This window comes from Lutra lutra, chromosome 1 (genome assembly GCF_902655055.1).
Source record: "Lutra lutra chromosome 1, mLutLut1.2, whole genome shotgun sequence".
Taxonomy (NCBI): domain Eukaryota; kingdom Metazoa; phylum Chordata; class Mammalia; order Carnivora; family Mustelidae; genus Lutra; species Lutra lutra.
In genome coordinates, this window is record NC_062278.1 from 103,820,779 (window position 1) to 103,846,300 (window position 25,522).

Here is a 25,522-nt window from a genome sequence, read left to right on the forward strand (position 1 = left end):
GCATCTGGCTCCTTGCTCAGTGGGTCTGCTTCTCCTTCTCCCTCCACCCCAATCCCACAGCTTGTGCATGCACGCACACTCTCTCAGGTAAATAAACAAAATCTTTAAAAACATACATATACCTGGCCTGAATCCTGGAGCTAGCACTTAGTGGCCACGTTGCCTTGGCAGATTATTTCATCTCACTAAGGATCAGTTTCCTCAGCTATAAAACAAAGCAAAACCATCTACATTAAAGGGTTGCTAAGAGGAATGATGAGATTAGCATGCGACCATGTATTTGGTTAATCACCCAGGCAAGGACACCACAAAGAAACTACAAATCAATACCCCTGACCAACACAGATGTAAAAATCCTCAACAAATTATTAGCAAACCAAATTTAACAGTATACTGAAACAATCACACCATAATCAAGTGAGACTTATCTCAGGGATGCAAGGATGGCTCAACATCCACAAATCAATGATACAGCACGTTAACAAAATGAAAGATAAAAATGGTACACTCATCTCAACAGACACAGAAAGGCATTCGACAAAATTCAACATCTGTTTGTGAGAAAAACTCTCCAAAAAATGGGTATAGAGGAACTGTACCTCAACAAAACAAAAGTTCTATATGACAAGCCCACAGCTAGCATCATACTCAACAATGAGAAGCTGAAAGCTCTTCCTCTGACATCAGTAACAAGACAAGGATGCCCACTCTCCCCACTGTAATTCAACATATTACTGGAAGTCCTCAGCAGAGCAATTAGGCAAGAAAAAGGAATAAAGGCATCCAAACAGGAAAGGAAGAAATAAAACTATTTGCATATGACATGGTATTATATATAGGAAACCCTAAAGACCCCCCCCACACACACACACGAAATAAATTCAGGGGACTCCTGGGTGGCTCAGTCGTTAAGCGTCTGCTTTCGGCTCAGATCATGATCCCAGGGTCCTGGGTTTGAGCCCCACATCAAGCTCCCTGCTTGGCGGAAAGCCTGCTTCTCCCACTCCCCCTGCTTGTGTTCCCTCTCTCTCGCCGTCTCTCTCTCTGTCAAAATAAATAAAATCTTACAAAAAAAAAATTCAGTAAATCTGCAAGACATACAAAATATATACAAGATCTAAAAAAAAAAAAAAATCTATCATTTCTATACACTAAAAACTATCAGAAAGAAATCAAGAAACAATCCCATTTACAACTGCATCAAAAATAATAAAACACCTAGGGATAAATTTAATCAAGGAGGTGAAAGACCTGTACACGGAAAACTATTAAAACAAAGATGAAAGAAACTTGAAGACACAAAATCAATGCGAAGCTGTTCTATGGCTCATGGATCGAAAGAATACTGTTAATCCATACCACCCAAAGCAAGCTACAGATGCAAGGCAATTCCTATCAAGAGTCGAATGGTATTTTCCACAAAAATACACATTTTACTTCCTAAACTCTGTATGAAACCACAGAAGATCCTGAGAAGCCAAAGACATTTTGAGACAAAAGAACAAAATGGGAGGCATCATGCTCTCAGATTTCAAACGACATTACAAAGTCACAGTTATCAAACAGTACAGTAGCAAAAAAATGGACACATGTATCAATGGAACAGAGAACCCAGAAATACACCTATGTGTGTATGGTCAATTAATTTATGACAACAGGGAAAAGATGGTCTCTTAATAAATGGTGTTGGGAGAACTGGAGAACCACAAGCAAAAGAATGAAACTATACCACTATCTTACTCCAGACACAAAAATAAACTCAAGATGGATTAAACACTTGAATTTAACACCCAAAACCATAAAACTAGAAAACCTAGGTGGTACGTACACATGCACAAGAGTATTATCCAGCCATAAAAAGAAAAGGTCTCGCCATTTCCAACAACATGGGTGGACACTGTGAGCATTAAGTGAAAAAGGTCAAAGACAAATACCATATGATCTTATTTATATGTATTCCAAAATAAAAAAAAGAAAGAAAAATCCAAGCTCGTGTATACAGAGAACATTTTTTTAAATGACATGCTCATGGGACCATGCACTCAGCCAGTCTGTCAGTCCTATCCAGCTTCTGCAGCAAGTGACACCAAGCAGAGGTGGCAGAGAATCCGTTCTGGTGCTGGCAACATCTACTTCAGACAGTATTCTGTGAGGCCTTCCCTCATCATCCCAGGCAAAATAAATCCCTCCTTTGACAGCTTTGTCAGACACCTGACCTATCAAAGTCAGAGTTCTTATTTGCATCTTAATCATCCACGTCCTTGAATTCCTGAAAGGAGATTTGGTTGGTCAGGATTTCAATCCAGTCAGTATCCACATTTTTTTGGTGAGTGTCCTTCAGCCATCCTTTGTTCTTCCTGTTCCTTTCCTCTCTTTTCTTGTAATATCCGTGTATAGATCCTATGCTTGATTCTTTCTTCTGATTCTTCCGTCATCAAATCAGATGAGTTCTGAAACATCTCCTGCGGAAGAAGGTTCACAGGCAGGGGGAGGAGGCCGTGGGGGGCGACCAGCAGTGTTCCGAGTCATTAGGGATTCTCCTGGCTTTGTTCTGAAGTTCTTCTGTGCATCCCCTACTGTTTCAAACCTTGCTTTCTCTGCAGTAAGTAGGCACAGCAAGAATACAATCCAGTCTCTTTCCTCTACCCTGCTCACCGAGAGGCTTCCTAAACATGAAGGAAAATAGATATGTCATCTTTTATCTCTATCTTCTTGGTCCAAGAAAACATGTTTCCTCTGTTCCAGAGGGTTACTGGTGTTTTTGCTGAAGGAGTACTAGCCACTTTTGCAAAAACTGTCCCTCTCAGTCTTCCCACATCTTGATGCATTACTGTTTGATTCTTGGCATGAAGTTCTAAAGGTCTTTTAATTTTCTGGTTAGATGGAACTTGTATTTGTTTAAGTTCTTCACTGTTTTGAGTTATTTCCAAGAGTAAAAGATGACAGGTATGTGTTTATTATGCCACTAATAATTTTTCATGTTTATCTAATATTTCAGAGATTCAGATTTTTCTAGTGTATTGCAACGTGATAATATCTGCCTCATCACAGGACACCAAAAACCAAGCTACAATTCCAGGTGTGTGAATAAGAATTAGGTTTGTCTCTCCACAGTAATTAGAGTATTAACTTCTTAGGGACACAGAGGTCCTAAATCCACACAGACATTTGTTAGGAATGATTTTTAGAGAGTACTTTAGAGGTATGATAAAAACAAACTGACCACTTCAAGACTCATACATTTGGTATTTGTAAACTGATCCAATAATGAACACATTTTATTCATTGCTGGTACTAAACAGAAGTGTCAAAATTCCAGAACGAGAAACTCCGCTCTTACCTGGATCTGATTCCGTAGCTGTTCAGCTTCCTGCCTCAACTGCTCCAGCTCACTCATCCTTCTGCTTATTTGCCTCAGAAATCAGCAAGTGGAAGCAACTGTCAAAAACAAAAACAAAAACAAAAACCCAGCGGGCTAGATTCAGGTCTCCATTTACACATTAACCTACTTTTTAAACTACTGACACACAACTTCTCTTTGATCCTTCCGTAATTCAAGTGAGCTAGCAATTCCAAGATCCGGCAACAACTGACTTGGTAAATACAGACCTCAATTACTCACTGAAAGGGTCCAATGGAGAACGTGATCCAAGGATATAAGAGAAATCCTGAGTTGAAGAGTCAAGTCTAATTTACAGACCGTCAGGACTAGAATACAGTCCAGTGAGAAATCATCTACGACACTTCAGACAACACCCATAATACCTATTTATCCCCATTTAGATGTCTAATAGGCACCACAGAGTTCATACTTCAAAGCCGAACCCCACTCTACCCCCAGGTCTTCCCTGTTTTCAGTAAATGGAAAGCCAGTGCTGTCAACCCTTTAAGCCAAACACCGGGGAGTCATCCTTACTTCTTTCACACCCTACATGTAACCCATCAGCACAACCTGCCAGTTCTTCCTTCAGAAAAATATCTAGGACCTGATCAAACCCAAATACCCCCACTCTGCCTACCTTGGCCTAATCCACCACCATCTCTCACCTGGGCTCCCTTCTACTGCCCTCCTCTGTCCTAAATATAGCAACTGAGTCATCCTTTGTTAAAACAAAGGTCTTTCTTCTCCTTTGAATCCTACAAGGTTTTCCACTCCAATTCAGAGGAAAACCTAAGTCTACCTTGACCTACAGAGCCCTACACAATCCCCTACACACCTCTCTGACCTGATCCATCACGCTGCCCCTCACTCTGCTCCAGCCACTCCAAAGGCTTCTTGATGTCCTTTGAACACACTAAGTAGGATCTAGTTTCAGTGTCTTTACACCTGCTCTTCCCTTGGCCTGAACCGCTCTTACCCCTGATATTTTCATTGCTTGCTGACTTTTGCTCAATGTTATCTCCTCAGAGGGACCTTTGCTGACAGCCCATATGCACCCACCTTACCCTATATGGCCGCCTCATGACTCAACACCATCTAGCATGTATTTGCTTATTTGTTGTTGGTTTTCTCCTGGTAGAATGTAAGCTCCTTGAAGGGGACTTTGTTCGATTTTTTTGCTACATCCCTAGCACCTAAGACACCTCTCCAATAAATTAACCTGAAATAGCTTAATAAATAAAGGAAAAAAAATTAAGGATTTAGGATGAATCACAGAACCCAAAGGCAGGAATATTACTACCTCGGGAAAAAACTGAAGCTGAAAACTGGGAGTATTTTTTCCTCTACCTGTCCTGTTTTTCTCTATTTGTTTTCTCCTTTCTACAAAATAACTTCTTTGCTTCTCCAAGCACAAGACCCAGTTTTTATTTCCTCAGGTCAAAATTAGAGATCCAAATGACTACCCCAACTCCAAATTCCCACTTGGAGAGACTCTGATTCCAGTAAGAGACAATGTATTTCTGGTGTCATCCTTCATTCACTTCAACCAGAGTACAAGTATCTGTTTATTAGGGTTAACTTTATTTTGTCAAGTTAACAAGTTAATTAGGATTGCTTGGAATGGTATTAAACTACAAAGTAAGAAGAACGGACATCATTCTAATAATCCATGTCCAATTTACTACTATAATACAGCTCTCTGTTTATCTAAATGTCCAGCAAATTTTGATCATTATAAGGCTTAACCATTTCTTGATGAAGTTCTGTTTAACAATTTAGCATGTTCCTCAGAGGGTACTAGGCTGGTTAGATTACAGCCAATCTGGAAGACCATTCTGCCTAATGAGATAAGTAGCATTCAGGTTGTTTAAATTCACAACCTTAATTACCCTTGCTGGACCATTCCAAAGATATCACTGGCCCTCAAATCCTAAAAACTCTGGTTCTGATGCTCCTTATTTGCTGAGTGCCAAAAAATTCTGGGCATGCAAAACTGGTGTAAAGCCCTTACTGAGTTGCTGATATACTAAAAAGGAGGTCCATCACAGGTCTCATCTGTTTTAGGGTGTTCAAAACTGCCACTTACCTACCCATCAACTACTGCCTTTCCACCCCAATAGCCACCCACATACAACTGACTCTCTACAGCAGAGCTATAAACAGAAACAGTAAAGGGTTCCTGAAAAAAAGATCAACAGACCCAGCTCTCTTAAAAAGTCATTTCAGGGCCCCAGACATCTTGGGAAAGAATGTGAGAACAGCCAGCCACATCAGGCCAGGAGACCCACCTGACCCACACTCTTGAGTTATCAGTGAGGATCTAAACCCTCTGAGCACTCAAGATACCAGTCCATCCATCCAGAGCCAGAGAGGTGAGGACACTGGCCTCTGCTTTTACAGTTCCTGGTGACTTTGACCTGGACTCCATCACCTTAGGACAACTTTTACCTCATCTCCATGCTGTATTCCCTGCCGCCCAGGCTCCTTCACGAATACATATGCACCCTTAGCTTAAAAGCTCCCCAATTTTGTCCTTCTGCGAGACACTGCTTTGGGGAGGGGGAAAAAAATTAACCCACTGTTCTCTTTTACTTACTACAAGTAAACCCTTCCTTTTCCTTTTCCTTTACTTTGGCTTCTGCCTTTTGGCTCAACACTCACCAAGAGGCAAATCCAGTTTCAGGTAACACAGCCAGCAAGAGCTATTCAGGATATACCAGGATCTGCACCAAATGAAGGAGATTTTCAACCTGGGTGCCCAAAAGGATGGAGTACCATGAACAGAAATGACAAAAAGAAAGCAGTTCCCTCATCACCACCACTCTATGGAGTGGTTACTTCTCCACTCCTGGGTTACTTCTGGGAGAGGCCATGGGCCCTGAATATCCCTACACATTCTTCCTGGGCCTGCCAAACTATAAGACCTTAATCGCTCTCACAGGAGCTGGTTCTCAGGGATGTATTTGGACAAGCAACCTTGAGGGATGAGACAATGTCTCCCGCCAAGACAGAAGAGGTTTGCTTCCACTTACAATAAAAGTGGTACATTCCCCAAGCTCAGTGTTTCTGGGCTGCGACACAAATCTGATGTACATGTGGTATCTATCTAGGCCCACTACTGGTGTTAACCCCATAGGAACTGAGGAACATGGGGGAATCAGCAAAAACCAACACCAGGATAGGCTACTTGCTGTGCTGGAATAAAGTCCTTGGTCTCTGACCAAGGAGTCTCACATCTGCTAGCATCTATGAAACAGTTAACAGGCTAATTTACTATCTTGTAAGTAGTGAAAATCCCAGACACTTTGAAGCCCTTGAAGGAGAAGGTTCATGAGAGAGAGGAGTTCAACAGGAGTTTATGGTATCTCTCATCTTTTAATGGAGATCTAACTGACCCCTAACACTGTGTAAGTCATGGTATAAGTTTTAGTTACAGAAAGTGATTTGACATTTATATATCGCAATACGCTTAACAAAGAGTTAACTGTCCCATCACACAATTACCATTTCTTCTTTGTAGAGAGAACATCTAAGATCTAGTCTTTTAGTAACTTTCAGGCATACAATACCATGTGGTTGACTACAATCACTGCTCTGTGCAGCACTCCTCCAGAACTCCTTCATCCTCTCTCTGCGAGTCCCCTTCTTCAACAGATTAGACTCCAGGTCCAGCAATTCACCCACATGAGTTGCCAGAACCCTAGTTTCCCTGACCCTTTTACGTTGTCACACTCAACAGACAAAAACCACAACCTTGTATGAATTCAACCACTTACTTTCTTTTGGCCAGTACTCAAGCCACCAAACATTGATTTAAAAAGCCAAACAGGGCATGGTAGTTACACTACAAATTCATTTCACTCATCTCAGCTGGGCCCTCAAGACCGTCCGGCAACCTACATAGCTTTTTACTCATCACTTTCACTCTATCAACTACCTCAGTTCCTTTGAACTCTTTAAGCTTCTGACCTTTCACACCCTCTTACAAATGACCTTGCCTTCTATATCACAGAGAAAGCAGAAGCCATCAGTCATGAACTCTTTCAATTTTCTACCACCAGATAGATATATAAAACTATACAAACGTAACAGACTCATCACATTCTCCTTTCCCTCCATTCGGAATAGAGGAACTGACTTTTCTGTCCTTTGGTCCAATTCCTCCACCTGTGATTTAAATCCTATCTACTGTCTTTTCAGTAATCTTATACTTCCCTTAATAATCTCTTCTAGAACATTCAAGTTCTCATTGTTACTCCATTGTTCTAGTCTTTTAGGGAAAATTTCAAAGAGAAAGGTAGAGAAATCCATATAATGGACACCCATAATATACCATACGATTTACAAATTGTTCATGTTACTGCTGTATTTCTTTCTTGATTTTGCTCATTTTTTTGAAATTTCTATTTTTTTTAAGATTTTATTTATTTATTTGACAGAGAGAAATCACAAGTAGGCAGAGAGGCAGGCAGAGAGAGAGGAGGAAGCAGGCTCCCCACTGAGCAGAAAACCCGACGCGGGGCTCGAACCCAGGACCTGGGATCACGACCTGAGCCGAAGGCAGCGGCTTAACCCACTGAGCCACCCAGGCACCCCTGAAATTTCTATTTTTTTAAAAGATTTTATTTATTTGAGAGAGAGACAGAGAGTATGAGTACAAGCAGTGGGGAGGGGCAGGGGGAAGAGGGAGAAGCAGGGAACCCAACAACCCAGGGCTCAATCCCAGGACCCTGAGATCATGACCTGACCAACCAACTGAGCCATCCAGGAGTCTCCACTTCCTAAAGTATTTTAAAGTCAGTCACAGACAGCAAGACATTCCACTCTGAAATATGTCAGCACTCATCTCCAAAAATATCAGGACATTTATTTATTAAACCATATTAACATTAATAGATCTACCAAAATTAACAGTAATTATTCAGGAGCTAATATACCTAGTTCATTTTCAAATTTCCCTAATTACTCCACCAATGTCTTTTTACATCTGATTTGTTCAAATTAGGATCCAATTACAGATGACATAACACACTGGGTTATGTCTGCTACATCTCTCCATCTAGAAGTATCCATTGCCTGCTTTATTTCCCCCTAAAATACTGACTTACTGTACAGAATGAGCCACTTGTCCTTTTCGATGTCCTGCATTCCGCTTACTTCCTTATGGTCATTTAACTTGTTTATCCTCTACACTGCCAAAAACTTTAAGTTAGATCCACAGGTTAACGGATATTCAAGTACAATGTGTTTGACAGGAATAGTTCTAGGTAACATGCAGACTTAGTGGTATCATAAAACAGAACACACTTAATCTTTGTTCATTCGCTCTTTGTAAAGCTAAGATTGGTGAGGGTATTCAAGTGTTTACAATTCAGGCTATTTTAAGTCCTCAGTTTCATCTAGCAAATCACCATCTGTGGGTAACCTTTCACTTTCAAGTGGATACTTTGTATCAGGGTTAAACATGCCCAAGTCTCTACCTTTAAAAAGAGAGAGAGAGAGAAAATGCCTTGATTCTACAGTTCACTATCACAGGGCCTTCCTTTTTCTACCCTTCATTATGAACTCTCAAACAAAGCTGCCAATACATGACCCTGTTTCTTCACAGGGACTTCTGAATTCTCAAGCTTCACTCCTGTCCAGCCGCCATCAGCTAAATTAAAGTAGACATCATGGAAATGCGGGAGCGGTCAGAAGGCATGGGTCTGAGAAAGGTTTCTGGTGGCAAAATCAGAGCCCTTGAGACACTTGTACCAAATGAAAGGTAGCAGAATACGCCATCCCAATGATGGCTTAAGGATGTGGCATAGGATTATTCAGAGAAACAGCAGACACAGGAGAGACTAAAAACAAGAGACCTTATCCTCTGAAATGGAAATTTAAATTTATAAAGAAAATCTCCACTTGTCAGAGTGTCTTGCTTTCTGTTCTAGAAAGGAAAGGACTCTAAACCAGAGAATCTGAACCAATGGAGAGTGCAGGATTTAAATCTGCACCAACACACCTTACCTTTGTTTACCCTTGCCTTGCCTGATAACCTCCCAGGACTGCCCCCCCTCTCTACCCCACCACCACTCTCAGAGGCGCCAGTTCTTCTAACTCTAGCTGAAGACAGTCTGTCAGCTGGTGCCTTGGCTACCTTAGGGAGTTACACATTTTTCTCCCTGGAAATCTCTGATGTGTATGTGAGGGATACAAACATGTTCAAAAACTTGTTTTTCTCATTTATCTTTTATTGCAGGGTGTCTCAGCCAAGAACTCAGAAAAGTAAAGGGAAAATCACTTTTCCTCCGCTACAGAGAGAACTGCAAACTTTCTCCAGATGCCTCAAAAGAAATGTTAAAGCTGTCTTCCCTTACCTTCCATGACCTACTGCTAAAAGGAAGTTGTTTTTCACTCTTTAAGGAAAATTTATTGGTTCTGTCACTAAGGAGAAAGAATATTTTGATGACACACTTTCTGTTGCTCTTTTCTTCCCACCTGACAATTGCTGAGAATACCAATAAGGATCACATCTAGCACAAACTAAATTATAAATGACTTCCATACAAGCCTAGAGCTGACTAGGGCAAAAGGAAGCCACAAAGATACCCCCAGGTGAAACCAAGATAAATTTATCTTGAAACCAAGATAAATTTATCTTAAAACTAAGATAAATCCTAGTAAGTTATGTTTTGAAGGTCTAAAGGAGGATCTAATGAAGTGGCCAGTCCCTGTACTGACCTAGTCTGTGGACGTATCAGGGCTATGAAAGCTCTGGATTCCTGGAGAATGATCTTGTGGTATAAGGTACAGTTTAGTAAGTCGCTGCCTCAAACCTTCGACTAAAGCATGCTCCAATTCAGAGAAGTGAGGTCCTCCAGGGGCACATACTTGACTGGGAGCAACAAAGTCCTCCAACTACTTGCCCTCCTGTAGTTAGATCCTTTACACCCACAGTTAATAAGAACAAAAAACAAGAAAATGGCAAAATAGTTCATAATACTTTGTGAATGTTGTGGGGAAACATGAAAAGTAATGGCAGGAGAAAGAAAACCAGTAAGATAAATAGTCAACCACCACTACAGAAATTCACCACTGGGTATAGCCAGGTGAACCGCCTCATAAATGAACTCCAAATCTTCCTTAAAATTTAAGATACTCAAGAACCCAACCTATGAAGGGAGTAAACCAAAACATACTCTCTCACTGATCATCAGACTTCACCTGAATTAATGACCAAAAAAAGAAGCGATGCTAGGCAGAAATTAAGGTTTCCATCTACACTGGTCATACACCTAACAGAGAACAGAGTAGGACTTCTGGGGACTCAGACATAGTGAAAAGCCCTAAAGCTGAAGGCAAAGAGGCATCAATTATGCTACCCCTCCTTTCTTTTTTAGAGCTTTTGACATATGGGGACCAATGGTCTGCTGCACACACACCCCAACCCAACGGCTAACAATCATTCTTAAAATTATCTCTCTATATCCCTCTATACAAACTGAGATGAGAGAAGGTCAGCCAGAAGGGCTACCTAGCACCTTCAGTTATGTAAGGACAGTGTATTCATGACAAGAGTTTGTCCTCTATGGGGGAGGGGGACAGAGGGGAACAAAACCACAGATTGAGTAAAGAAGGATTAGCATCCAGAGTTTAAAAAAAAAAAATCATCCAAACTAATAAAAAAGACCAATGATCTAACTGAAAAATGTGCAAAGGTATGAATGAGCAAACCACAGCAGGAAAAACTGTGGAAGCCAATATTCGAATAAAGAGATATTCATTCAACCTCAGTAACCAGGGCAATGCAAATAAGGAACAATTTCATACCAATCAGATTGATCAAACTGTATCTCAACTAAGAACTAACAAGGTTGGGGCACCTGGTTGGTGATTGGGGTAAAGCATGTGATTCTTGATCTCAAGGCCATGAGTTCAAGCCTTATACTGGGTGTAGAGATTACTTAAATTAAAAAGAAAAAAAGAAAGAAAAAAAAGAATTGGCAAGGTTGGGGGAAAAGGTAACTCATTCTGGTAGGAAAGCTATTGGAAAGTAACTTGGCCAGTACCTAAGAAAGGTGATGATACCTCCATCTTTCAATATGACAATTCCATTTCTGGGGGCCCCCAGCTGGCTCAGTAGGACATGCCTGCCACTCCTGATCTTGGAGTCATGAGTTCAAGCTCCATGTGGGGTATATAGATTACTTAAATAAAACTGTTTTAAAAGTTTATTAGAAAAATAAGATTCAATTCCATTCTGGGTACATAAGCCCTAAAGGAAACTCAAGTACATGTGCTTATGTGTCAAGAGTTGGATTCAGGGCCACCTGGGTGGCTCAGTGGGTTAAGCCTCTGCCTTCGGCTGGGGTGGTGCTCTCAGGGTCCTGGGATCCAGCCCTGCATCAGGCTCTCTGCTTGGCGGGGAGCCTGTGTCCCCCTCTCTCTCTGCCTGCCTCTCTGCCTACTTGTGATCTTTCTGTCAAAAAAATAGATAAAATCTTTTAAGGAAAAAAAAAAGAGTTGGATTCATATAATACTACTCGTAAGAGCAAGAAATTTAGAACACCAATGCCCACCAACAGGAGAATGGATAATTGTAGTGTTTTCTTTCATGCTGAATTCTTTTGCCACAAGAAAACAAATGAACTACAGGTACAGACAATGTAGAGTAATCTGAACAATATTATTGGGTGGGGGGGGGGATGGAACAAGTTCCAGAAGACACACACCAGCATAACTCTTTTTATAAAGCTCAAAAACAGCTAAGAATGCACACCGATGTAACAAAGTATCTTTGAACAGAATGAGAAACAGTACAAGGAAGAAGCACACAAGTACAACAGCTGCAAGTAATGGTTAATTTTTGAATTCCTGAGCTGGGTTTGCTTTATGGGTGTTTATGTTACCAATGAGCAAGCAAATATATAGAATTGAGTCACCATGGATCCACAATAAATATAGTTAATTTAATTCTTGCACTAAATTGAACAAGGAGGGGCGCCTGGGTGGCTCAGTTGGTTGGGTGACTGCCTTCAGCTCAGGTCATGATCCTGGAGTCCTGGGATCGAGTCCCGCATCAGGCTCTCTGCTCCATGGGGAGTCTGCTTCTCCCTCTGACCCTCCCCTTCTTGTGCTCTCTCTCTCATTCTCTCTCTCAAATAAATAAATAAAATCTTTAAAAAAAAATAAATTGAACAAGGAGACCCTTAGACTGAGGTGGTTCTCATACCTTAACAAACTACGTAAGCAAACCCAAACCTAAGCTTGTAAAACCCAAGGACAACCAATCACAGCCAACTAGGCTTTCCAAATAAGGCAACCACACAGCTATAGCTAATCAAATAATTTCCTTGCTTTGCTTCTTTCTCTAAGAAATCTTGCCCCTACGTATGCCCAATCCAAATAGATTTTTGCTAAAAAAAAAAAGCTTAAATGTTTAATATGCCTCAGTTTATCTCTTACCACACCTGAAGTCCATTGGGAACCATGAAATAAGTGGAATGAGGTAAAAATAAAGACAAAAGGGAATGGAGGTTCAGACAGGTGAAATAACTTGCCTAAAATTAGAGGCATGGGTGGGGGGGCTGAATCCAACTGTGTGTGAGAGTCTGGAACGAGGCTCTCTTCACCCTGCCACACTGCTCTTTTCAAAGGGCAGCTCATCAAACCTCTCTGATAAATCTGACTAATGATATTCCCCCTCCTCATTCCCTTTACTACTATGGCTTTCATGACCCCAACTTCCTAGATCCCCCTTGTATCTCACTATTGTTTCTCTGGGGTTTTTTTGCTGTCTCTCCCCACCCCATTCAGTTAAATACTTACATTTCCCAGAATCTATCTTCAGCCAGCTAGTTAAGAAACTCCTCCTAGGAGGAGGGAAAGATAAAGGAATACGAGATACAGATGGGCCATCTCTACATTCCTTTACAAAAAACAACAAAAAACCAAAAACAAAAACCCCACAACCACAGGGATACCTGGCTGGCTCAGTGGGTGGACCACGTGACTCTTGATCTTAGGGTCAGGAGTTCAAGCCCCACGTTGGGTGTAGAGATTACTTAAAAATAAAGTCTTGGGGCGCCTGGGTGGCTCAGTGGGTTAAAGCCTCTGTCTTCGGCTCAGGTCATGATCCCAGGGTCCTGGGATCGAGTCCCACATCGGGCTCTCTGCTCAGCGGGGAGCCTGCTTCCCCCACCCCCCGCCTGCCTCTGCCTACCTGTGATCTCTGTTTGTCAAATAAATAAATAAATAAAAATCTTAAAAAAAAGTCTTAAAAGATTTTTTGAAATTATACATAAAAACGCAACCAAGAACAAAACACAAACAAAAAACAACAGAAGGATTCAGTATAATTGTCAAGAAATTTCACCAATGGTGATTTTTAATCTAGGTCATATTGGAGCAGTTCATCACAATCTCTGAAGTGGTACTGAAATTGTAGACGAAAGCAATTTTAAACTAATAATTTAACAGAAATTAGTTTAATATCAGCACAGTGTCTTTCAGTTACCATAACTTCTTGACTAAGTTCTTTTTCAACATGAATAAATGATTCATTTAACACAATTGAAATTACTCTATCATATAATGAAAGCATTGTAAGTTGAGAAGAAAGCAGCATATCAGTTATCTTTTTAAAAGTTCAGCTGTGCCAGTTACACATATAAAAAAAAATACCAATGAGCCACTGTATTCACACTAATTAAAAAAAAACACTTGTGTAATTCAGCCTTCTCTCTCCACTTCTTAAAACGTCCACAGAATCTTTACCAAAGCAAGGCATTATGTAGTCTATACAATTATACTGCTGTGTGAGTGAACAGAGCCATTTTCATCTATATGCAATAAGGAATATTAATATTTCTTAGCTATTAATAATTTTCATAGTGATCATGAAAGTTCACAAAGCATGAAAGAATATTTTAGGTTGTAAATGTAGGCATAAAACTACGTTTGCTTACTAAGTCTATTCATCAGAAAAATTCAAATTTGTTTTTATAATCCCTAATGTTCTACATTTCTCTTGGCAATCTGTTAATTCCCACATTTTGTAAAAATTTTTAAAAAACCTAACTGCAAACCCATAATGAATTAGGTATTTAAAGCTTTTACAATCATTCTTAGCATGGAATTTACTTTTGCCTTTTTTTTTTTAAGATTTTATTTATTTATTTGACAGAGAGAGGGATCACAAGTAGGCAGAGAGGCAGACAGAGAGAGAGGGAGAAGCAGGCTTCCCACTGATCAGAGAGCCCGATACGGGGCTTGATCCCAGGACCATGAGATCGTGACCTGAGCTGAAGGCAGAGGCTTAACCCACTGAGCCCCCAGGCACCCCTCTTAGCATGGAATTTAAAAGCACACTTGCCTATCTACCCCAAGCATTCCACGTACAGATATTCCCATGCGGCTTTCACAAGAAGTTAGCTAAAAACCTAGGACTGCAGGGGGTGAATGGATAAGCCAGAAGAATACAAGTTAGAGCTACTGAAACTGTAGCATAGGCATTCAGGTTTTTTTACTTTCTCATCCCACTGAACACTTAAAGGCCCCCAAAGTAAAAAATTCCACCTCTTGTGAACTGCAGGCCATCTGTGTTGTCTGTGTTCTAGAAAACAAATAAGGTGCTGCTCTTCAGTAGGTTTCCTTCATCTAACCGGTATGCTGTGGCACGGTTCCTTCTTTCACCAGACATTTAACAAATGTCTATCATGTGCAAAGACCTGAGGTTACACATGAATAGGACAGGCCCAGTTCCCCAGAATTCACAGTCAAGTAGGAAAACAGACATTTAAGAGCATACTCCCATAGGTCCATAATCTCATTATACGCAGCCCTAGCACCAGGGGTGGCTTGGATCTGGGCAGTGTTCAGATTTTAAAAAGGTGTGGACCCTGGGGCAGCACCCATATAATCAAGGAGTATTTCTGTAGCAAAACATAAGCACATTCACAAGTAGGTGGGGAAAAACAGACTAGCAGGTTTCAAGTTACATCAGGCCTGGTTGCCATATAAAATGCGTCCAAATCATGTAAGGTTTTGCCACTAAGTGATGTATGAAAAAAAGCCTGCCATTTGCATAGCATTTTGGATCTCCAATTTCCGGATAAGAGATTATTGACCTGTAATGCCTAAGAGGAAGATTACATGGCACAAAGTCAGGATAAGCCCAGAACTGAGGCATTAGTAGGAGTCAGCCAACCAAGAAATAGCATTCATTGTGCACTTTTGTGCCATGCACTATTCGAAATTCTCCACAGTAACTCATTTAATAGCTTCAAATCAACCTCAGAAGGTAGGGACTAGTATCTTCCCCATCCCACAGATGACGAAACTACAGGTTATGGAGCTTACCATGCTTACCTGAGTTCATATAACCTAATAGCTTGCTGAATCATTCACAGTGTCCTTACTGCGTGATCTCAGGACTGCTCGCCTGCTCTGAGTCTCAATTCGCTGACATCAGCAGCGTGGAGATACCCTATGGGACTGTTTGGGTAATCAGAGATACACATTCACAAAATGTCCTTGGAACTTTAAGTGAGGGCTAATTTGGCCCAGCAAGGGAAGTATCAAAGACATTATATAACCAGAAACACTGCTCAGGTCATTATCTGTACCTGGATCAATAGATATAATACAAAATACTTTAAACAAAAAAGAAAATACAATTATTACCAGAAAGAGATTTTTTCATGGCCCCAGCATCCCAGTTATGCTGCCATGTAACCCCTCTGTTCTCTCCGTAACTCCTTGAGAGATGCAAAAGATCCCTCCCTGGGAACTCTGGAGACTTCTGTCACCAAGGAGAGGACTCTATCCCTATCCCCTATTATAAAGACCAAGACTCCCTAATGAGTGGGAAGGAGAGAAGAGAGAGTCAAAAGGGGAAAGAGGGTAGGAGAGAAAACATGCAATTATGTAATGGCCTTTCTCAAACTCCACCTATCTGGGAGGACAGCAGTACCCGGCCCAGCCCAGTATGCTGCCAACTCCCCACTCCAATGCCTTGACTCCAAGATTGAAGCATTCATTACTGTTATACACTTCAGGTGTGTAAGGGAAGAAGCAGCATGGTTGCTAACCACGATTCCACTAAATAACCTCATCAGTGGTTCCCAAAGTGTGGGAACCAGCAGCAACAGTACCACTGAGAAACTTGCTAGAAAAGCACATTTTAGGCCCTTTCCCAGCCAAGCCCCCTGCTTCTGCTGCCTCCTACAGTCTGAGAAACACAGGTCTGAACTCGGATACATAGGAAACAAATCTAAAACCTTTTGACTGAGGGATGGTTCAAGAATGTATTCATTAAGGGACTCCTGGGGGGGCTCAGCTGGTTAAATGTCTGCATCGGGCTCAGGTCCCGATCTCAGAGTCCCCCATCAGACTCACTCTGCTCAGCGGGGAGTCGGCTTCTCCCTCTCCCTCTGCGCCTCCCTGCTGCTTGTGCTGTCTCTCTCTCACACTCAAATAAATAAAATCTTAAAAAAAAAAAAAGTTTCCTTAAAAAAAATAAATGGCATTTATATTATCTTCCTGCTCAAACAAAACATCTAAATACTTTAAAAAAAATAAACATAGTAGTTGGAATACACAATTATAGAAAAAAAATTCCCATCCTTATCAGGTTTTTTTTTTTAAATAGGACAGGATTATTTCCCATATCTGAACTGTTAAAATTTTTTGTATTTTTATTCTGAGGAATGCCTTCAGAATGGGAAGAGAGAAAAAAGAGACACTCCCCATATAAATTTCCTATTTCTCAAACACTCACAACTTTAAGATGTTTTTACAAAGAAATCATTAACAATTTCTTGACGTATTTCAGGTGTTATCTTCCCCTTCCTCAAGGGAAACAATCCATCTGGCAAAAACTTGAATTTTTTGGCAGCCATCACCTTCTTTAAAATAATCTGTATTTGGTCATGCTTTTTACTCTTTAAGAAACTAAGAATGAAATAAACTCAAGAGTTGAAAGGACATCTTAGGAACCAGCCATCTTCTATCAAGAAATACCCAGGACACCTGAAAAGAGAGATACTTGAAAAAAAGTTTTTAATTTAAGGCTTAAAAGCACTGATCTTTGTTAAAGTAGCAAAGCATATGAGAAAATACCTGCCAATACTCTTTCATGTATCTCCGGAATTAACTAAAAAAGGGACTTAGATTCTCAACTGCCAAAAGTAGCTCTTACTAAATTTTTTTCTTTAAAAAAGAACTTTGTGATTTAGTTTTTTTTTTTTTTTTTAAGATTTTATTTATTTATTTGACAGACAGAGAGAGTTCACAGTAGGCAGAGAGGCAGGCAGAGAGAGAGGAGGAAGCAGGCTCCCCGCTGAGCAGGACTCTGGGATCATGACCTGAGCCGAAGGCAGAGGCTTAACCCACTGAGCCACCCAGGCGCCCGGTGATTTAGTTTTCTTAACAAGTCACAACATAATCAGTCCACACAGAAATCAACCAACAAGAAAACAAGCTCTTTATCCAGGTATCATAAACAGATCCACTGGGGGTGAACCCTCTGGGTAAGAATTAGTGGCTCTCTCTTTGAACAGGACTTGTCATCGTGGCAGAAATCTAAACTCAGGTAGTAAATTCCACAGCCCAATAAAATGTCATGCATTAAAGTAAAAAAAAAAATGGACAGGTATTCATGGAATTTAAAGTAAATGGATTTTGTTGTTTCACTCCTACACATTTTTACATTTGTGTGTTATAAATAAAACGTGTGACGACTGTAGTGTTTTAAACTATGCCATTTATAAAAGCTGAGTGTTTCATCATAAATTCTTTAGGTTTAATTTTTAAATTACAAGTTATAAAATTATCCTTTAAATCAAGGAAAAGGGAAGAACTCTTTGAGACAAAGGTAGTAACAAAACCTAAGATTATAATAATATCAGGTACTACATAAAAACCAGATGCAAAGTGCCTCTTCTAAATGTAGAGTGCATGTGTTTCCATTCTTTTAGTGTATCCTCCCTACAGAACTGGAGAGAAAATGGAAGCTTTAAAGTGAAGAGGTTTAGCTTTTTTCTAGTCAACATTTGGGAAAGCTTTCAAAAGGATTTTTCTTCCTGCATTATTCCTATTATTTTTAGCAAGTCTTAACGTATATAAGAAATGAACACTATCCCGACCTGTCAATCCAAACTGCCTCCACTTAACAAACATGTCTTTAACTCCTACCCTGCACTAGGCACTCACAACGACCCACCCCAATCAAAAAAGTTTACCTTCTTCTGAAAACTAATTATTGTTATCGGGATAGAAGGGCTGCAACCGAGCACATATTTTAAAATACTATGTAACCAAAACCGAATGTTTCATGAGACTATGACTGCACTTACCATACTAAGGATCTCCCTTAAACTGAAACCGTTTCTAGAATGCTTATATTTTTAGCTGCACTACCTCTTAAAGCAACAAGTTCTATGAATTCACTGGCAGCTATGTAAAATGGCAGGGAATTTCCTTTTACTTAGTCCTACAACTACTTTCTCTAAGTTGAGAAGCCTCTAATTTTAGTATTTCTAAGACTCTGACTCAGACATTAGGAAATAAATTACGATTATGTAAATTACAAATTGTAACTTTCTCAGACTGTCTTTTCTCAGATGACTTCACTCAAGTATTACTACCTCTTGGATTTTTCTGATGGGACCAAGTATGGTTCATCTCTGTATCACTAAGTCACACAGTCTTGGATCACTTTAAAGTCAAATAATTCGTGTTGTGTTTTTTTTTTTTTAACCAAAAACAATCCCTTAAATTTACCAGAATATGTTACACATTATTCTTGATTATATCTAAAAAATGTTTAAATGAATCCCACCACTAAAGGATGAAAATATAACAGTGGCTATCAGAATTTCATCCAACAAATGTTTGTTAAGTGCCCATCCAATGTTTCTAGGTTTATAATGTTTATAAGGCATCACGATCTAGCTTATTTGTTAATTTGGCTACATGGCACAAAATGTGACTTGCAAATGACATATTCATGGAAAGATAGCTACAACTTCATGTGTTCACAGCTTTAAAAAAAAGTTAAAAATCTTTTTTTTAAAGAAGTAAAATTATCTTAAAGTTACCAATAGTTAAGTAGAAATAGAGTACATCACTCAGCGTCTTTCTCCCAGTACAGATCTCATTCTTTCTAACATAAAGCCATTAATACCTAGGCAGAAGGTAAAACTTCAGAGGTTTTACTAATTAAAAAGCAAATGCATCCACGTGGTATCGGTCTGAGATGAACAGTTTTCCACCAATGCTACTTCAGGATCACACTTTATTACCAAAATATCACACAATTGCTTTCTTGGGTTTAGACTAACAGCTAATAACCCACTCTAGCTATCTGTGATTCCACTCCATCCTCAACTCCCTTCCCCACCACTAAGGTTCTCAAAGCCATCTGTCCAAGGGATCTTCTCTCTCCCAGGTGGCCTGAATAGTGTTTTAGCAGCACTCACTCTTACATACACCAAGACTGCTCTTCAGCACCACTGAGGAAACACACATTATTCCTGATGCTTCACTAGCCCTTCAGGATGTGTCTCCATTATCTCTAAAAAGTTTACAAAGATGTTTCCTCACTGAAAACTAGCACATAACCATGGATGAAATTTACATAGCAACATTTCTCTCCTTTTTTATAACCTAAGTCACAGAGGAGTATTTCTGTGTTTTTAAATATTTTCCCCCAAAAGCTTCCCTAGTCACACATTAATAATTAATAATGAAATTCCTTGATAAGTTTTAGTTCTCATAAACATTAACATATAACCATGAAAATATCTAAGTTTTAAAAATTTTTAAATTTAACAATTGTTTTTGCTTTTTATATCATGTGACAAGAAGACCACATTTTTCTTTTTTTTTTTTCTTAAATGTTTATTTAAGTAATCTCTACACCCAACATGGGGCTCAAACTCATGACCCCAAGATCAAGAGTCTCATGTTCTTTGGACTGAGCCAGCCAGATGCCCTAAAACCACGTTTTTCAAAAAGTTTAGTCCTACTCCCACAACAGCGTCCCCAGAGACCCATTTCATAAGTAATGCACATAATGAGGATCCCTTGTTGATGAATTTCAATCCTTAAATAATTAGTTGTCCTCCATTTTTCTACTAAGTACATAATTTAATTTACAGAAGTCTAGGAGATTAAAAAAATGTTTAAATTATTTCCTTAAAAAAACCTGGTCACTAGAAGCCTTGTTAACTATCCTAAATACAATGTATAACCTATGTTGAAAGCCAGTTAGACAACGCAGTCTCATTCAGCTTAAGGTATATTATTGGGTTTTTAATTTTACATTACTAAATAGCTAAAGCCCAATTTTCACCCTTTAAACAATTCCAGGGTAAGAGTGTGTACATGCAGAACTCCAGAAAAATTGAAGAAGGAAAAAAATGAGCCAAGCCATTGCTACATATTACCCTAACGAAACTATCAAAAATCCCTCTACACAGGGGCACCTGGGTGGCTCAGTGGGTTAAGCCGCTGCCTTCGGCTCAGGTCATGATCTCAGAGTCCTGGGATCGAGTCCCGCATTGGGCTCTCTGCTCAGCAGGGAGCCTGCTTCCTCCTCTCTCTGCCTGCCTCTCTGCCTGCTTGTGATCTCTCTGTCAAATAAATAAATAAATAAAATCTTTAAAAAAAAAATCCCTCTACACAAGCACAGGGACTAATATTCCTTTGAGCACTGGGACCCCCGTCCTCATCTTTGTCTATTCCAAAGTAGTGTTCTCCCTCCACAGTACAGATTCTATCAATTTCTCCATACTTAAAAATGTATTACAAGTTAGATGATGAACAGATGGATAAAGAAGATGTGGGGTGAGTGTGTGTGCACGCGTACACGCACATGGAGTATTATGCGGCCATCAAAAAGTGAAATCCAGGGGGCGCCTGGGTGGCTCAGTGGGTTAAGCCGCTGCCTTCGGCTCAGGTCATGATCTCAGGGTCCTGGGATCGAGTCCCACATCGGGCTCTCTGCTCAGCAAGAAGCCTGCTTCCCTCTCTCTCTCTCTCTCTCTGCCTTTCTCTCTGTCTACTTGTGATCTCTCTCTGTCAAATGAATAAATAAAATCTTTAAAAAAAAAAAAAAGTGAAATCTTGCCATTTGCAACAACGTGGATGGAACTAGATAGAGGGTATTTTGCTGAGTGAAGTAAGTCAATTAGAGAAAGACAATTATCATATGATCCCACTGATATGAGAAATTTGAGAAACAAGACAGAGGATCATAGGGAAAGGGAAGGAAAAAGGAAACAAGATGAAACCAGAGAGGGAGGGAAACCATAAGAGACTCTTAATCTCAGGAAACAAACTGAGGGTTGTTGGAGGGGAGGGGGGGTTGGAGGAATGGGGTGGCTGGGTCATGGGACATTGGGGAGGGTATGTGCTATGATGAGTGCTATGAATTGTGTAAGACTGAGGAATCACAGTCCTGTACCCCTGATGCAAATAATACATTATATGTTAATAAATACATATATAAATGATTTTAAAAATTAGATGAAGAAGAAACAGTAAGACTTCTAAAAATATAGTATTTTTGAATAAATAAAAATGAAATGTTTAAGGACCGTCACTCTTCAACTGTTTATATGACAAAAAATTATAAACATGAATCAACAGGAGAGGAGATATGATACATCCATACACTGAAATATTACATAGCTGTTAAGATGAGAACCTCAGAGCTCTAAATACTTGCGAAGATGCCAGCACTAATGACACCCCCTGAGCAAATGCTCCCTTTTGGGGTCCCAACTGTACAGTAAGCATTTTGGTGGGAGTATGTCCTTACCCAGCAAGGTATATACTAAGCGTTCTTGGTAATAACCAATCAGCACAGGAATCAACCCTGCTAAGCCAAAACTGGGTTAGAGAAGGGGTTAAGTTAAGCTGTGTACTACCTTAAATATTAAAGATGGACATTAAGAGTAACTTAAATTATTTTAGCAAGTCAGTAGTACATGCACATTAAAATCATTTAATGTAACTGCTATTGCAAAACAAATTAAATAAATATAGCTTTGAGCAATTGTAGAAGGCTCTCTGTAATGCACACTGAAAAAATGGGATTGGAACATATATTGTTAACTTAACAAGTATTTTTTGTTCATCACTATTGCACCAAAGGAAATTTTTTGATACCTATGCCATCCCTAGGACAGTAGGAAGGCTGTCAGGTAGCATAATAATGAAGAGTGCTGCCTCTATTACCCAACTGTTGTGGTCTGGATACTGGCTTTCCCACTGGCATATGTTAACTGATAAGGAAAAATCAAAAGATTAAACTGAAACAGTAGTTTAGAAAAAGGTATCTGTGAACTAAAAATGGAAAAATATTAAAAATATTTTAAGAGAGGGGTGCCTGGGTGGCTCAGTCGGTTTAGCGTCTGCCATCAGCTCAGGTCATGATCCCAGGGTTCTGGGATCAAGCCCCATTTCGGGCTCCCTGCTCAGTGGGGAGTCTGCTTCTCCCTCTCCCTCTGCCCCTCCTCCTGCTTGTGCTTGCTCGCTCTGTCAGGTAAATAAATAAAATCTTTAAAAAACTATTTTCAGAGAAAGAAGTATACTTAAGCAGTAATTATTTTATATAACCAAAACACTCTGGAGCTAAATGGTCTTTTTTTTTTTTTTTAAACATCCTAAACCAGATCTCTCTTTAACTATTGTCCTTTTTCTTGTCATTCTTTCCTTTATTAATATGGTTAATTTAGAGGCTTACCAAAGATTACAATTTTTTAACCTCTGTAATTTAAAAGTTAATTACCCAGTTTGTGGTCAAGGTTCCTCCCTTTTTGTTTCTTCCTAGTGACATACTACAGTCATCAGGCTGCTGATCGTTATTACCTCCACCAGAGGGCAGACAAAAAGGAAGATGAAGCTGGGAAAATTACCAACTTGTTAGCTTCCCAAGAAGCTTTAGCAGTATCCCCAAGAAACTTCAACAGCAATACGGTTATAGGATTCTCTGAGACAGCCCTCCCCATTGGAAACAGTATTAGACAAGATACAGCAGAAAGGGTGGTAAATATTAACTCATGCATTTATTCATTCATTCAACAAATATCTGAGTTCCAACTACATGCCAGACACAGTCCAGGCTCTAGGGATTCAGCAGTAAATAAAACAAACAAAAGGCCCTGTTGTCGTGGAGCTTTAATCTATATCTGCCTAGGAGTCAGATAATAAAGCACATAAATAAACAATTTCAAGTAGACGTAAGGACTCTGTGGGAGAAAAAAAACCTGCAAGAAGTTAGTGACAAGGCAGGCTGTTCTTAAACAAATTAATATGTAACGCCTGAAGGAAATGATTGAATGAGCCATGCTTTAAATGGGAGAAGGGCATTCCAGGGAGAATGAACAGTAAATCCAAAGGTCCTGAGGCAGAAACTAACCTGGGATACTGAATTAACAGCAGAGAGGATAGTGAGACTGGAGGGTAGTGAGCAAAGCAGAAGAGATTAGAAGGGGGCGGGCAGGAGACCAACCACGTAATCATGTGGGCCTCCGGACAACAGTAAAAACTTCAGATTTTATCTAACAGTAATGGGTTCTGCTGCCTAAGACTGGAAGCTGAACGATCAGTTAGGAGCTACTGTTGTAGTCCAGTCCCAGGAAGATGGTGGTTTGACACAAAGGTAGTGGCAGTACAAACAATAAAAAATAGCCAAAATCGGAATGACAGTAAGTTAGGAGCCATCACAGTTGACAATGAGGGACCAAATGCAGGATGAGTGAAACAGGAGAATTCAAGATAACTCTTACTGTCAGCCTAAGCAACTGGATGGAGGATAACACCATTTTCTGAGGAGGAGAAGCTACCACCAGTGAAGCAGGATGAAAATCAGAGTCCATGTCCCAGAAGCCAAGGGAAAACTGTTTCAGCAGGAAGGAGTTCTCTACCACCCGTGTTAAAGGTGACCAAGAGACCTAACGTGGCAAGACTGATGTCACTGGTGACCATGAGAAGAATCATTTTTTTACAGCACAGGAAGGATAAAACACTCTGTAGTGGGTTTAGAAAAGGAGAGATGGGGAGCTGAGGAATAGATAAGCCTACATGGACTCTTTCCAAGATTTCTGTTGTTTTTGGACACAAAGTAGTTTTATTATTTTTTGAAGTTTTACTTTAAACATTTCATTTTTTAAAATTTCAAACTTATAGTTGAAAAAAGTAGTATAAAAAAAGAAAAAAGCAGTACTGTGAATAAATACTCTTAGACCTTTCACTTGTTCACTAATTGTTAATGTTTGCCACGTTTGCTTTATCATTCTCTTTTCATTCTAATAATTATTGCTTGTCCATTTGAGAGTAAGTTGAAGATATTCTGACCATTTACTTCTAATAATTCACTGTGTATCTTTCTAAGAACAAGGACATTGGCTTATACATCCACAGTACAATGACCAAATTCAGGAAACTTAACATTGATGCAATACTATTATTTAATATTCATTACATACTCAAATTCTGCCAATGTCCTGATAATGGTATTAGGTCAGTTAGATTTTCTGATCCAAGATCCAATCCAGGATTATGCATTGCACTTTGTCAGAGCTCTTAAACTTCCTTTATTTAATTTTTAGCATTTTTAAAAAGATTTTATTTATTTGAGAGAGCGAGCATGCATGAGAGAGCGAGCGAGAAAACACATGAGCACATGCACCCGTGCATGCAAACAAGCAGGGGAGAGAGGCAGAGAAAGGGAGAAGCAGAGTATCCGCCCTGGGCAGGGAGCCCAACAGGGGACTCCATTCCAGGACCCTGGGATCATGACCTGAGCTGAAAGCAGATGCTTAACGACTGAGCCACCCAAATGCCTTCAATTAAAGTCCCTCAATTGTTTCCTCTATGTAGATTTTGGTTATGCATTTTAGAAAAACCACAGAAAAGTAATGATGCCCCCAGTTCAAGCACATCAAAAGGAACCTGTTTTAAGATTTTGTTTATTTAGTTGAGAGGGAGAGAGAGAGAGCATGAGCAAGCTCTATCAGGGGAGAGAGGAAGAAGCAGACTTCCCGCTGAGCAGGGAGCACACAAGGGGCTCCATCCCATGACCTCAGGATCAGGACCTAAGCTGAAGGCAGATGCTTAACCAACTGAGCCACCCAGGGGCCCCAAGAG

General features: G+C 39.9%; 1 protein-coding gene across 2 annotated transcripts in view; it reads right to left on the minus strand.

Moving 5' to 3' along the window:
* The window catches only part of GNB4 (G protein subunit beta 4), a 59,210-nt gene that overhangs the window by 29,445 nt on the left and 4,243 nt on the right, over positions 1-25,522 (minus strand). For both annotated transcript variants that reach the window (XM_047731029.1, XM_047731036.1), the window contains exon 2: positions 3,341-3,438. In XM_047731029.1, the coding sequence (XP_047586985.1) occupies positions 3,341-3,397 (57 nt within the window). In that variant the 5' untranslated portion in view covers positions 3,398-3,438. The remainder of the gene's footprint in view (positions 1-3,340; positions 3,439-25,522) is intronic.